Below are 13,784 nucleotides of genomic sequence, written 5' to 3'. Positions count from 1 at the left end.
ATGCACCAACGCATGTGTTGTTAATCAGCATTTGCATGTGCTAATCCATATTCAATTAAATCCTTAAAACAACTTTTAATCACATGCACGCTGAACCTCTGTCCCTCTCTTCCTCTCTCCCGTATCCTTGCTGCTGCTCCTGCTTATATTATCACTCTCACTCCATCAACTTCCAAACCCCCATCTCCCCTTCCATCTCTCTCTCTCTCTCTCTCTCTCTCTCTCTCTCTGCCATGAAGATGGTGAGGTTGCTCTTAATCTCAGTGGCAACATTCTGTGCCACTGTCTCAACAGTGAGCTCTTCTTGTTCGCCATCAGACCTAGCAGCACTTCAATCCATCAAAACCGGCCTCACCGATTCCTCCTTGGGCATCTTCAACTCTTGGGTCGGAACAGATTGCTGCGTAAACTGGTACGGAGTCAGCTGCGATCCCACAACCGGCCGAGTCTTCGACATTAATCTCCGAGGCGAGTCGGAAGACCCGATACTCACGAAATCAGGCCAGTCCGGGTTTATGTCCGGCTCTATCTCACCCAAAATTTGCAGCCTCGACCGTCTCACCACCCTCGTTCTAGCCGACTGGAAGGGAGTCACCGGCGAGATTCCCCAATGCGTCGCCACCCTCTCCAATCTCCGAGTCCTCGACCTTGTTGGAAACAAGATTTCGGGCGGGATTCCGGCCAATATCGGCAACCTCAAGATGCTCACGGTCCTCAACCTCGCCGATAACCAGATCTCCGGTAAGATTCCGGCGAGTCTCGTGAGCCTCTCAGGGCTAATGCACCTGGACCTCAGCAACAACCAAATCTCGGGCGAGATACCGGCCGATTTCGGAAAACTCAAGATGCTCAGCCGGGCTCTGCTGTACCGGAACCAGCTCACCGGGTCAATCCCGGACTCCATCGGCAACATGAACCGGTTGGCCGACCTGGACCTGTCCAGGAACCAATTATCGGGTCGCGTACCGGATTGTCTCGGGAAAATGCGGGTTCTTTCGACGTTGAATTTGGACGGAAACTCGTTTTCTGGTCAATTACCGGCGTCCCTTTTGAGCAATCGGGGTTTGGGGATCTTGAATATGAGCCGAAACGGGTTTGAAGGTAACATACCGGACGTTTTCCACGAAAATTCATACTTTATGGTGCTCGATTTGTCGTACAACAAATTGAAGGGTTCGATTCCCGGTTCGTTATCGTCGGCGAAATATATCGGGCACTTGGATCTGAGCCACAACCACCTGTGCGGGGCGATTCCTGTGGGGAACCCGTTCGATCACCTCGGAGCGTCGTCGTTTGCCAACAATGATTGCCTCTGCGGGAACCCGCTGAGTACCTGTTGATCGTCTCGTTTCGGCCGGTTTGGATTGTATAAGTTATCGTATCGGTCCGTCTCGCTCCGAAGTTCCGGGCAAATGCACATTTTTAATTTTATATAATTTATGTGTAATTGTAAGATTTATTACGTGGCTTAATCTCTTTTTTTTTATTAATTTTATAAAAAAAGTATTAAGTTCTATACAATTTGGTTGAAAAGGACAAAGAAAAATACAGAAATGCAGATGCATGCACGTACAATAATTTTTTAGTGAGTGTTAAGTGAGGTGAGTAAGCAAAACCATCACCCACTTTATTTGTTTGAATATTTTCTGTATTATTTGCATGGGAAATGGTATTATCTACTTGTTAATTTCAAAATGCAAATAACAACTCTCAAATTTTCATCTCTTTCTTGGAGTAATGTGCATGATGGTTAATTTCGAAATGCAAATAACAACTCTCAAATTTTAAATGCAGCTTACATGTGATTGTGTATGAAATTGTTCGTTATGTTTTCAAATGTAAATATAACATGACCAATGCGAAAGCAGTTTGAAAACATAACATTTCAGAAACGATTAAATTGATAGAATTTAGAGTAAGTTGGTTTACAATTTAATTTATGTTTATGTATCTACTTTTTTTGTTCTTTTTCCTTTTTGACTTGAGAGCAGTGAAAGGCATCATAAGTTTCACACAACAGAGAGATTCGAAGTGGGTGGGAAAAGATTGCCCGCAACTTATATCACTATGATGAATGACACGGAATAATTGAGGGACAATGCGATAATGCTTTAATATGACTCAGAAAGTTAGGATGCTACAAATCTCAAAGCTCCAAAGTTTTCCTTCTTTATTTTCAATTTCATGTCTTAAAAAAGGGAATGGAAAAGTTTGAAACAGTCTTTGCCATACTATAGAACAGAAAGCAAGGCATTCAAATACACTGATACGGTAATTAACAATGTTATGGTCAGTACTTCATGCGCTGTTAACACACAATAAGGTTTGTAACGTTATAAGACATGTAGATATAAGACTAAACAATGTTACAGTCAACCGTTCATGCACAGACCATTGATGCATTGGTCAAATTGTAAGACAGCTACAGTCAATCAGTCATGCATAAACTATTGATGCGCACACACGTACCCTACGCACATGCATCAACGGTCAGAAATCAGCCGCGTAACCTAACTTAACACTGCTCTTTACTTTACTAAATATCCAAACAAAAATTCAACATATGTAAGAAGGGTAGCTGCCACCATTTATGTTCCATTTAGGTCAAGGATCTCACACAGCAAATAAACACACATCACATGCATATGCATGTCCAGAGTACATGCTCTCCTCTTAACTATTTGCGGCCCACTCTCCAATTTACTTACTAAAATAGTCTGACACTGCCCCCATCAATTCACAGTACAGACAGTTAACAGTTAACTCCCAGCCGCACGGTAGCAAATACGAGCATGGTTTGGCTAACTTGCGCGGGTTTACCCATTTACACCCACCCACCATACCCCATTGAGGGACAAGAGTCACAGGACCACTTTGGATTCACAGAGGCCAAAATTGGATAATTGAAAGGAATAGGGCTCCCAATAATTCAATAGAGACCAGCACAGACAGTCTGTAAAACTTACCAAACGTCCTTAAATACGGTTATGGGGACGTCTTCCTCGTCCCATGCTTCATCATAAATGTACTACAGACTTGTCCTAATCCTAACCTAATTACCTAACAAACGGGAATCAAACCATAGGCTTAACCCCAATCCTAACTTGTTATCCCACCCTCTCTTAGCACTTGAGCTAACCCGAAGAGCTTTTATCGAGATAAGATTTCATCATAATACAGAAAATGATTAGTTATGAACGCAATTTGATTCTAGTCTTTATTAAATTATTCATACAACAGGCAAGTACTAACAAGTAACACCCCTTTCCGAACTTGACAAAATGTCTACCACAGCACAGAAGAGGGACTGGTGTTGCTCACTTAACCTAATTATGCACGTAATTATGTATTTTTCAGCCTATATAAATGGTACGCACTAAACAGCAAGCAATGCTAAAGAGTTTTATAATTGCTAACTTTCGACGCATTATCAGAACAATTAAGCTTTTCAAAACCAAGGAAGTTCCATAGTGTTTTGTTCTCAACCTAAAATACTTAGCAGATGATTCTATATTCCCAAATTCTGAAATGAAAATTCGAATACTACAATAGGATGACAAATTATGAAACTACTCTTTATAGAATTGACAAATTTCTGGGGAAAGAGTTATTTGACAAGTATGGACCTTTTTTTATATGAAAGTAAATATCGATACAAGTCAATGCTCTATTAAAGAAAAAATGAATAAAAAATTTCTCACTATCACATTTCGGATTCAAATCCAATATTCCAAAATCCTTCTGGAGTAAGAGGGGGAGCATACCTATACCGATGACGAGAAACACCTTCATGGTGCTCACAGCGAAAATTATGCTTATTATTATCAGTGTCCTTACCACCGCCGTCGTTGGGAAGGACAGCGTCATAGAACTTTTTGCACTGCTTGCATTCAACTCCTTTCAAATTTTCCCGCTCAGCTTTCTTTCTCACAGGTTCCACAAACTTGAAGCCATTTTTACCGGGCACTGGAACTGGCAATTGTTGCTTGTGTGGCCTAATTACAGCATTCACATCCTGCGTTTCATCATCTGAGCTATCTAGACTCATGTCATTTGGAGCTGGAACTGGACGATCAGGAACCTGTTCCTTTGTGGCTTTGTTCAAGTTTCCTCTGATGTTCTCAAGTGGAGTATCAAGAAAATCATCGTGAGGGTCACGCCCATCTTGGCCTTGACGGGACCTAGTATCCACCCAGCTGGAAGCAGGCCGTTTTCTCCCAGCTACTAGGGTAGATTTTGATGAGGGAGGGCATTTTGGTGCAATGGGGAAGAAGGAAGTAGGAGAGATAGGACTAGTTGCTTGAATTGGCTTGCCTCCTTTCACATCCTCCGAGTTATTGTTACAACTGATTTCATTCCTCGCATTTTTTGTGCATAAAGCTGCTGCAGAACCATTCTGATTTTTCTCTACAACTTCTACAATTTGCAATAGATGAATCATTCAAACTAGGGTGCCAGAAGTGAAATCACTAGGAAAACCCAACCACAGGCTAAAGCTATGTGCATGCATGCTATTCCCCAATTACATAAACCTAGGAATCGAAAATGTCCTTAAAAGTAAAGGATAGCACTCGGACTTCAATTCAAAAGTAAAATACAAAGAACAACCATCCCAATATCATCTGGTAAAGCTATGTTTGGAAAATCACCATAAATTCCCATAATACATATTTCTTACAACAACTTCAATTAAAGGTAACAGACGAAGATCGGTGCACCCAAAATCATCTAGTAAAACTACATTTGGCAGATGACCATAAGTTTGTAGTAACAAATATTTTCTTAGAGTATTCAAATTTATATTCAAAAGACTAATAAAGGTTGAAAGAAGAAAAAAGCAAGAGCATCGTACCATGGGAAGTTGATGGATTCTGATCATTTCTCAACAAATCACTTCTATCTTCCAACTTATTCTGCAGTTGCATATTCTCCCTAGTTAGACCAAGCTTTGTGCGGAGATAATTGTGTTGAGATTTCAAATTTTTGTAAGCAACAGTAAGATCTGTATACTTCTTCCTCTCAGCCAATAAACCCGAGGTCATTGATTCAATTTGTTGATGTAACTTTTCACATGAATCCGTTCTTTTGCCCACTTCACCAGCCGCCATTCCTCTGAGATCCACCTGAAGCTCATCAACTTTCTCCTCTAAACCAGTTACTTTGGCAAGAAGCAGGTTTTTCTCCCTTAAACAACCCTCCACTTCGTTGTTCTTTGAGAGGAGCTCCTTTTGGAGTTTACTAACATTTTCTTCCAAAATTTCCAATTTGGCCATAAGTAGTTTTTTCTCTTCTTCTTGATCATTCAAAACCCTTTCTTTATTCACGATGTCAGAAGACTGATGCTCAATCTTTCGAGATAAATTTTCTTCAAGATCCTTTCCATTGGCTATTTGGTTAGTCTTTTCCCCAAGCTCCTCTTGGAGTTCATCAACTCTAGTTTGAAGATCAATCAATTTAGCAAGAAGCGCGTTTATACCTTTTTCATTCTCTTTCAGTTGTTTTTTCTTATCCATAATGTCAGCATCTTTGGATTGAATCACTCCGAGCAACTTACTCTCCAATTCCATTCCCTTATCTACTTCCGCAGACTTCTGCTTAAGCATTCGCTCAAGCTCAGTACCTTTGAGCTGTACACCTTTCAGTTCGGCAAGTAGTTGGTTCACCTTCTCTTCACTTTCCTTGTGCGGATTTCCCTTGTCAAGCTTGAGTAAGCGGTTCTCTTCAAGGGTTTGTTGCTTTTCAGCTCGAAGCGTTTCAATTTGACGCAAGAGATCATCTTCCTTCTCTTTCCATTGGTTTTCAAATTTCTGGAAGCTGTTAGACTTGGATTGGAAATATGTATAGAGCTGGTTGCAGAAAACATATTCAATCTGAGAAATCCTGTCTTTGGCCTCCTGAATCGTGGCAACAAGTAAAGTACTAATCCCAGAGACATAGTCTACATCATCCCGTTCACTGTCAATGGGGTCACAACCTACTTTGAGGGACTCCATCCCTGAATTTTTTACATAACAAATCAAACACAAATACAAAAATAAGCAAAAAAACAAGCAGCCATAGCAACAATTATCATCGTGTTCGATAAATATAAATTTCTGTAGTGACAAACAATGAAATTCATCAGAATGCAAGTGACAAACAATCTCCGAAATATCAAAAGAGCAATGCCTAAGAGTACCCACACTAATCAAGCAAAGGAAATTCATTTAATTTCAAAATAAAGCTAAAAAAATTGCGAGGAACTGACATAGCTCAAGATTCAAATTAATAAATAAACACAACAGAAATTTGAATCAGGGAGAACATTACGGTTCTGTTTGGTTGCAGTGAATGTGGATTCTGGCCCTTCCGAATGCCGAATTCAAAATTCCGCTCGCGCTCTTTCTGTCAGCGTGTGTTTGTGATTGGCTCTGCAACTTCTAGGGTTTGAGGGGACATGCTTGGGTGCGAGGGGAAATGAATTAGCTGAAAGGAAGACTGGCGGGACGTTATAATTTTATATACTTTCGTTTGAAACGAAGCTTCGCTGGCACGATTGCTAGGCGCGCGTTAGCTTGCACTTGCACTGGCGCTGCGAAATACAACTGTCAAAAACAAGGAAACATGCGCTTACCATGTACAAAATAGAATCTTAGCGAGTAAGGAAATAGGGTTTAGAGAGAGAGAGAGTTGTGTAGAAATGTATTTTCCATTAATTGAAGAATCTGTGTACATTGAGTATTTATACATAAATACTGAAGTTAACTAATCATGCTGACTCATCACTTCCTTAACTAACATCTCCAATCTTTGGCGACCTGTTTGGTATCCTATTTGAAAATTTTTATCATTTCTCAAAACATTTCTTAAGAATAATTCTTGAAAACAATTTTTTTAAGACTTAAAAACTTGATTGGTTTGCAATTTAAAATTTTTAAATCTTACGACTTAAACTAGACAAAAAAATCTATGAAGAGAAGGGTTGCATGAGAGGGAGAAAGTGTGACAGTCCATCCCTAATTTTAAGAATTTTTAAAGTTTTAATAAAGGATTTTACAAAAATGCCCTTTGAGGCACGCTCATTATTCAAGGTTAATGGTTGTGTCGTGTCATCTAAGATTTGTTTTCTTGACTTATCCTCGTAATACTCGTCGCTACGAACGTGGGGACGCTGACGGTTCGTTATTTGGAGTTATAACGAAAAAGATTTTAAAGTTTGAAGTTTGGGCATTTTATAAATTTTATTATTAAAATTTGGATGGTCCAGATTAAAGGAAATTTGAAATTGATGGCTTGGATGTAAGGAAAATAAAAATAAAAATAAAAAGATGTATAAGGGTTTTGTGGTGTGTGTATGTAACGGGAAATGGGGAAGAAAAGAGAAGAAGAAGAAGAAGAAGAGGGAAGGAGGAAGTCTGTTGCCCAATCAGAGGAGAGGAAGGGAGAGACTGCCCAATCAGAAGCAGGAGCAAGGAGGGAAAGGAGAGAGTGTGGAGTGCGGGGGAAAGGGGGAAACGGGTTCCCCAACCCGCGACCCGTGTGCACCCATTTCCATCCCTTCATATTTTTCGGTGGTTTTCCACCGGATTTCTCACGAAATTGGACTAAGAAACCATCCCCAATCATTCCCTAGTCCTTTCCTCTTCCATTTTCAATCAAATTTTATGGGATTTGAACTTGATTTCGAGTAGAACGAAAATATGGGTTCCGAGGATGCCATGGCAAAATCCGACAATCGTGAAGGTAATCCAACAAATTGCTACCACCACTAGACTCCCCTAGAACCCAGGAACAAAGCCCAGGCAGTGGTGGAGGCGTCGGAGCAAGTTTGAAGGCCGAATCGAATCACACCCATTTCTAGGGTCCGCACGGAATTTGATGAATTTGAAGTGTTTCCAGGCCAAATTGGCCTTGACCTCAGGTATAAAAGTTTACTCTACTCGTTGAGATCTTAAATTTTGTATTTTTTGAGAATTTTTTGAAATAGTTGGATTTTCCGGCGAACCGGGGCGGCCGACTGCCACCCGCAGCGGCCCGTGCGGCAGCCCATGCGGCGGCGCGTGGCCCATGGCCCGCCAATGTCATTCTTAGCATGTGTTTAAGGTTCTAGGTTTATTTTTGATAATTGATGAACGTAAATTGAGGAATTGAACCTAAGTTCGTTTCGATTAGTGGTTAGGTGAAAATGTGAATTGACGATCCAACCGTCGGATCGTCACCAAACTTTGATACGTTGTAATACGTAATATTTGAGGATTATAGGAACTTACGGATCGGGAATACGATTTACGGATCTTCCGGAATTGGAGTTGTAAGTTCATAAAATAGAATGTTAACCGTCACTTGGTTTTGGAAATTGACGGAGATCCGACCGTTGGATGGTAATGAAATTTTAGGATGTTGTCCTATAGGTATATTGTGGACCTCTGGAAGTTATGGATTTGAAATCTGAGTTGCAGATCTTCCGGATTGAACTGCGTAGTGATGTGTTTTATATAAATTATATTCTATCGATATGATTTCTGAGGTTGGATTTGATTATTGTTCTAGGCGCCGATCGTCATGACGCCTTGATGTGTTGTGCTAGGGAGTTGTTGGGCGAACTCCAGGTGAGTGGAAAATATTTCTGTTTATACCTATATACTATTGATATTTTTTCCCAGAAATTGAGTTTAAATGAAAGTATGTTTTTCAAATGCCATGCATGCATATTATGAGATATATGAATTGATAATTGATGCATATATATATATGTGAATTGGTGTTGTGGACGCACAGGTGAGTATCATGTGAGTTTTATGTTATTCATATGAATTATTGATGATGTGAATTGTGTTGAGAGCTCATAACATGCACCCCTGGTGTTAGTGCTTATATTATTCACCGCACCACACGCTCACCTTGGATCCAAGTAGGTGCATGTCGTACAGACCGATAGAGGGTTCCGCCATGCTAGTCGTACAAACCACTAGAGGTGGTTCCGACTGGTAGGTGACCTTAGATTATGTGCACAGATGATTGATGATAGAATCACTATAGCGTATTATTACACCATTCTTGTCGTACAGACTACTTCAGGTAGTTCCGACTTATGTGCAGTGTAGTGCCGTACAGGTTACCGAGGTGACTCCGGTTGGATTGGATGTTGAGCTATAGAATTAACCGTACAGGACAAACTGCAGGGTCTCCGGTTAATTCACCATTTCACCTGTTACATTGATGCATCATTCATTCTGTTTTTGAAATTATATCATGGCATACTTTCTGGTTTTTGAGAAAAATTGATGATTTGAGATTTATGAAAAGTATTATGCTATTATGCTATTTTCTGGGAAAGTATACAGGTTTTACAGCGAGGGGTTAGAAATGTTTTAAATGAAAAGTTTTCGAAAAACTTTGTTTTACTGACCCACTCAACTTTGTTTTGCGCCCCTTCAGGTTCTTGATAGCAGAGCTTTGGTGGCCACGAGGAATGCAACGGTGTTCTGACAGAATTCACAAAAGTAGGACTCACCATCGGGTGTTTCATCTTAGTAATTGTATTTTTTTTTTAAAGCTTTCGAATTGTGTAAATGGTTACGTCACACTCACGTGACGACCAGCACACCCTCCTTCGGGACGGGGTGTGTCAGAAAGAGGAGAGAGGAGGAAAGAAAGTAAGAGATGATTAAAGGAAAGAGAAAAAAAAAAGAGGATCGGACGAGATAGAGAGGAAGAGGAGTGAGAGAAAGAATCAAGAGAATGAAGAGAGTGGATTGGAAGAAATACGAAAAAGAAAAAAAAAAGAAAATATGAGAGATAGATATAGATTTGGAGTGAGAGGGGAGGATGGAGAGAAAAGAAAATGGTGAGTTTAAGTTTAAAAATTCTAAAAACTCACTTTTTATGTTTTTATAAAATAGACTATATTTTTAAGTTAGTCTTGAGTTCAGTTTTTGAAAATAGTTCTACCAAACAAGTTTGTAAAGCCTAACACTTGAAAATTGTTTTTGAGTTTAAAAAGTTGGATTCAAGTACAGTACCAAACATGCCCTTAGGTTTTAGCTCAGAAACAGTTTTTATGCTCCAACCTTTTTAGCCTCAAATTATTAAAGAATGAATTTAGGTTAATTTTGTTTCTTAAATTAACTTTAAAAAAATTATGTAAACTATCGTAAATTAATTTTATGAACATTTTAAACTAAAATATTTAAATTTCCGAAAAATATTGAAAAAATCACTAAATCCACACATGAAACATTATGGAAGAATATGAAATTAATGTAAAGGACAATTAATAATTTTTTTTAATTATTTTAGCTGTTGGATTTAAATTTGCGTCGTTAGAATTTTTTTACCATTATATTTGATCTAAGCCGTTGGATTAATTGTATTTTAAAATATATTGTTTAAAAATTAAAAATAAAATTTGAATCTGGACCGTTGGATCAACCAACGGTCCAAAGATTACAGTTGTGCGATTAAAAATATATCCGTTGGGCTCATGATGTGGTCGATAGCTACCTGACAATGGGTCCCCCCCCCCATGTTGGGCGCTGAAGGCCTCAACCTATGTGTGGAAAGTGGGGCGAGTGGGTGGGCTACAACGGGCCGATGATTAGGCAAGTCCACGAGCATTGGTGGGCTCCATCCGTGCTTTTGGTCTATTTTATGCCTGGTATTTGACTTCCATTTGAATTTTAGGTTTTAGGCCACATTTTAGCATTGGGTTGGGTTTTCCCGGGGGGGGGGGGGAATAGAAGTGGAAATTTGAGTTTTAACCCAAGGTCGGAAAAGGTCTAATGGACTGCTTTTTCAGTTGAGTGGTAAACTCTTTTTTTTTTTCTTTTTCCAATGATTAAAAGCAATTTTTCTTCAATATTTCGGGACTTCTAAGTAGTTTGGAAAATAAACAGTTAAGATTCAGTTAAATTTTTTTTTTTTAAAACCATATGGTGAAGGTTATTTTAAACGTCAGATTACTTGGTAGACTACCTGATTACAAGAACATTAAAATAAAGGGAACTTTAACGAAAAGCACCCGGTACTGTTCACTTTAATGAAAAACCACATTTTTACATTAAAAAGTCAATCCTGGTACTAATCACTTTACTCTTTATTTTGTCCTTATCATTAAAACTCAAAGTTTTCAAGCCCTTTTCAGTAGTTTTCCTTAAAATTAAAAGGTTGTCACCGGATGTTTAAATAATTGGTTTACCATACTTGATCGGCTAAAGGAATTTGAATTGTATGTTGAACTGCTTGGAAGAGTCTTTTGGGTTCCCTTCAAGCTGTACCTTTTGAATCTCCATGTGAACTGCCCATTGAAGAGTTTGGCTCGAGTACTACACAGCTTAGCGGGCATGATTATCAGAAATCTTGACATACTATTGTATGCCAAAATCGAGGGATATTGTACTCCAAACCACGGAAAATTTTTAGTTGTAACGGAAACACGGATGATACACCACGTATTTTTATGCAAGTGGTGAAAATTTTTAATTTCTAAGTTATTAACCTTTTAACACACATAACCCACCATTTATATAGAGATACGTGATGTACCAACTCGTGTGACCGGAACATTGAAAAATCTCTACCAAACCACGAGAAAACACCCGGGGGTATATTCCGTGATGAGAGAGATACTAAAAGGAGAAATTCTCTTGGTTTTAATTTGTAAGGGTCTTCATTAAAAAACTGAACAGACAAACACTAATTAAACAATTCAAAAACTCTGATTTGGAAGTTCCAAGGGCAGACAAAACCAGGCCACACATCCGAAATTGGGATTACCTAACTAGAACAAAAACTAGGGTCTAAACTTTAAACTAAGTTCAACCTTCTTCTTCATCGATCACCTTGGTGCCCAAACCACTAAATCCCTCTGGAGGGACCTCTGTAACGGTGACTAGAGAGTAAAACTCTTCCTTGGCATCTTCATCATCATTTCTCTTCCTTGCAATACGGACACGTATCCTTCTTGGCACACTCCGAATACCACGGCTCCATATGTGCTTGTTGAGCTTTACATCCACTCTGACATCAGTGGTTCCCATGGACTTTTGAGCAAACTTCCTGATTTCCTTTATCGCATTTGGTGCCTTCTTCTTAAATGTGCTGCATGGGAATCGAGATGATGGTTAAGTATTTTTATACAAGATAATGGTTAATTAGAAGCGAGATAAGCAAATTGCACAACTCATAGAAGGAAATACTGCTGCAGAAATGGAGTCTGCACCATAATTCAGAGAACCATATATTTTCTTTAACAAAAGTTGGTTTCTGGAAAAGTAACCGTTCATTCTTTTAATCACAAACAGTCAGGATTCTCATCACTGCGTCATAAGTTACCAACAAGGTATTAGTTCTACAAAACCCTTCGATTCCAAGAAGCTCCAGGTTAGTTGCTTTTCAAAGTTCTTTATGTTTTTCTATTCTCGACTATTACCCCAAAATAAAAACTATAGAATAGGGTGAAACAAATTTGACCATCCCAAACAAATAACAATCAAATGGACCAAAGAAATTTGGCACATCGACAATTCACTTAAGGTGCTAAGACCAAACCCTCGTTAATTCACTTTCCGTTGACAAAACCCCATTAGCACACCAGCTGCTAAGAACCAAAGAAATCTCAAACCAAACTGAGTTATAAAACAAAGACAAAAGTCATTGTTGACAATAAACCCTGTATTCCACTACACCCCGGGTTCAGTTGGGCAATGTCAAAATCAAGAATGTAATCAAGTAAACAGCTAACGGAGCAAATATTGCTCGCAAAACCCTTCAATTTAAGCCACCAATAACTATTACGATTGCATCGGTGGACATCAAAGAAGTGAGCAAGTCAACAATTCACTTCACCTAAGACCAAACCGTCAACAATTCACTTCACCTAAGACCAAACCATCAACAATGTTCTTGTGAAGCAACTAATCAATACCCTACTTACATAACGCCATCATTGCAAAGGGATTCTCCAAAGATTTAGGAAATGAATGAAGCATAAAAAAAATATAAACAAGTTGCTAAAAACCCTAAAATATCACTCGAAAACTAATATTTTGATCAACTAAACCAATAAATTAAAGAATGCAATCAATAAAACAATTATCCAAAAAAAATAGCTCAAAAAACTAACAAAATAAAACCATAAAAATCCAAAGATTAAATTAAATTAACCTCCTTAAACTCATCTAAACTAATTAGCTAGAACAAAACAAAAGTAAAATTTCGAGGGCTTACCATCCATGCAAGCGTTTGTGGACGTTGATGGTGTACTCTCTGGTAACGACCTCCTCCTTTCTCCCCTTGCCACCGCCCTTCTTCTCCATTGTTAAAGCTCTGAGCTCAACCCCGCCTCCCTGATGCAATGAACTCACTGTCCGTCGGATGCTCAATAGCATGCGCCCTAGGGCTTTAACGATTGGGCGATCATATACTGATGGCCTTCTCATCAAATGCCCTCATTTGTCCACTAAACTACATCATTGTCCGTCCTATTATGAAAAAGATGCAAGGTTAATTTTGTCTTTCTAGTTGGTTTCAATCCTTTCGTTAGCCTTGTCCCTTGTGTTAAAAAACTGGGCCAGACCGAACTAAACCCCGTAGCCCAAATGTAGGATAACAACCTTTTTTTTTTTTTTTTTTTTTTTACAAACGATATTATTTATCTAGTAAGTTGGATAAGTCTCACAATAGGCTAACAATCATGTGGTTCAAATTCTCCTTTGGCGATAATCAACCCTAAAGCTAGCAATCATGTGGTTCAAATTCTCCTTTGGCGATAATCGAACCTAAAACCTTTCACTTATAAATGAAGA

General features: G+C 39.0%; 3 protein-coding genes across 3 annotated transcripts; 1 reads left to right on the top strand and 2 right to left on the bottom strand.

Moving 5' to 3' along the window:
* Positions 1-104: 104 nt before the first annotated feature.
* LOC126610660 (DNA damage-repair/toleration protein DRT100-like) lies at positions 105-1,521 on the top strand. The gene has a single exon (XM_050278768.1). It carries the CDS (start codon positions 234-236, stop codon positions 1,338-1,340), a length of 1,107 nt encoding a protein of 368 aa, XP_050134725.1. The 5' UTR covers positions 105-233; the 3' UTR covers positions 1,341-1,521.
* A 2,033-nt stretch (positions 1,522-3,554) lies between these two features.
* On the bottom strand, positions 3,555-6,656 carry LOC126610649 (protein gamma response 1-like). The gene is made up of 3 exons (XM_050278758.1): positions 6,310-6,656; positions 4,853-5,995; positions 3,555-4,416 (listed from the first exon to the last, which is right to left on the bottom strand). Exons 2-3 carry the CDS (start codon positions 5,991-5,993, stop codon positions 3,704-3,706), a joined length of 1,854 nt encoding a protein of 617 aa, XP_050134715.1. The 5' UTR covers positions 5,994-5,995; positions 6,310-6,656; the 3' UTR covers positions 3,555-3,703.
* Positions 6,657-11,619: 4,963 nt separating this feature from the next.
* LOC126583134 (60S ribosomal protein L31-like) lies at positions 11,620-13,372 on the bottom strand. The gene is made up of 2 exons (XM_050247432.1): positions 13,207-13,372; positions 11,620-12,078 (listed from the first exon to the last, which is right to left on the bottom strand). Exons 1-2 carry the CDS (start codon positions 13,365-13,367, stop codon positions 11,796-11,798), a joined length of 444 nt encoding a protein of 147 aa, XP_050103389.1. The 5' UTR covers positions 13,368-13,372; the 3' UTR covers positions 11,620-11,795.
* Positions 13,373-13,784: the final 412 nt, after the last annotated feature.

The sequence above is a fragment of the Malus sylvestris genome, chromosome 2, assembly GCF_916048215.2.
Source record: "Malus sylvestris chromosome 2, drMalSylv7.2, whole genome shotgun sequence".
NCBI classification, from domain to species: Eukaryota; Viridiplantae; Streptophyta; class Magnoliopsida; order Rosales; family Rosaceae; genus Malus; species Malus sylvestris.
Note: the sequence above shows the minus strand (reverse complement) of the source record. Positions and strands in the feature narration are given on the sequence as shown.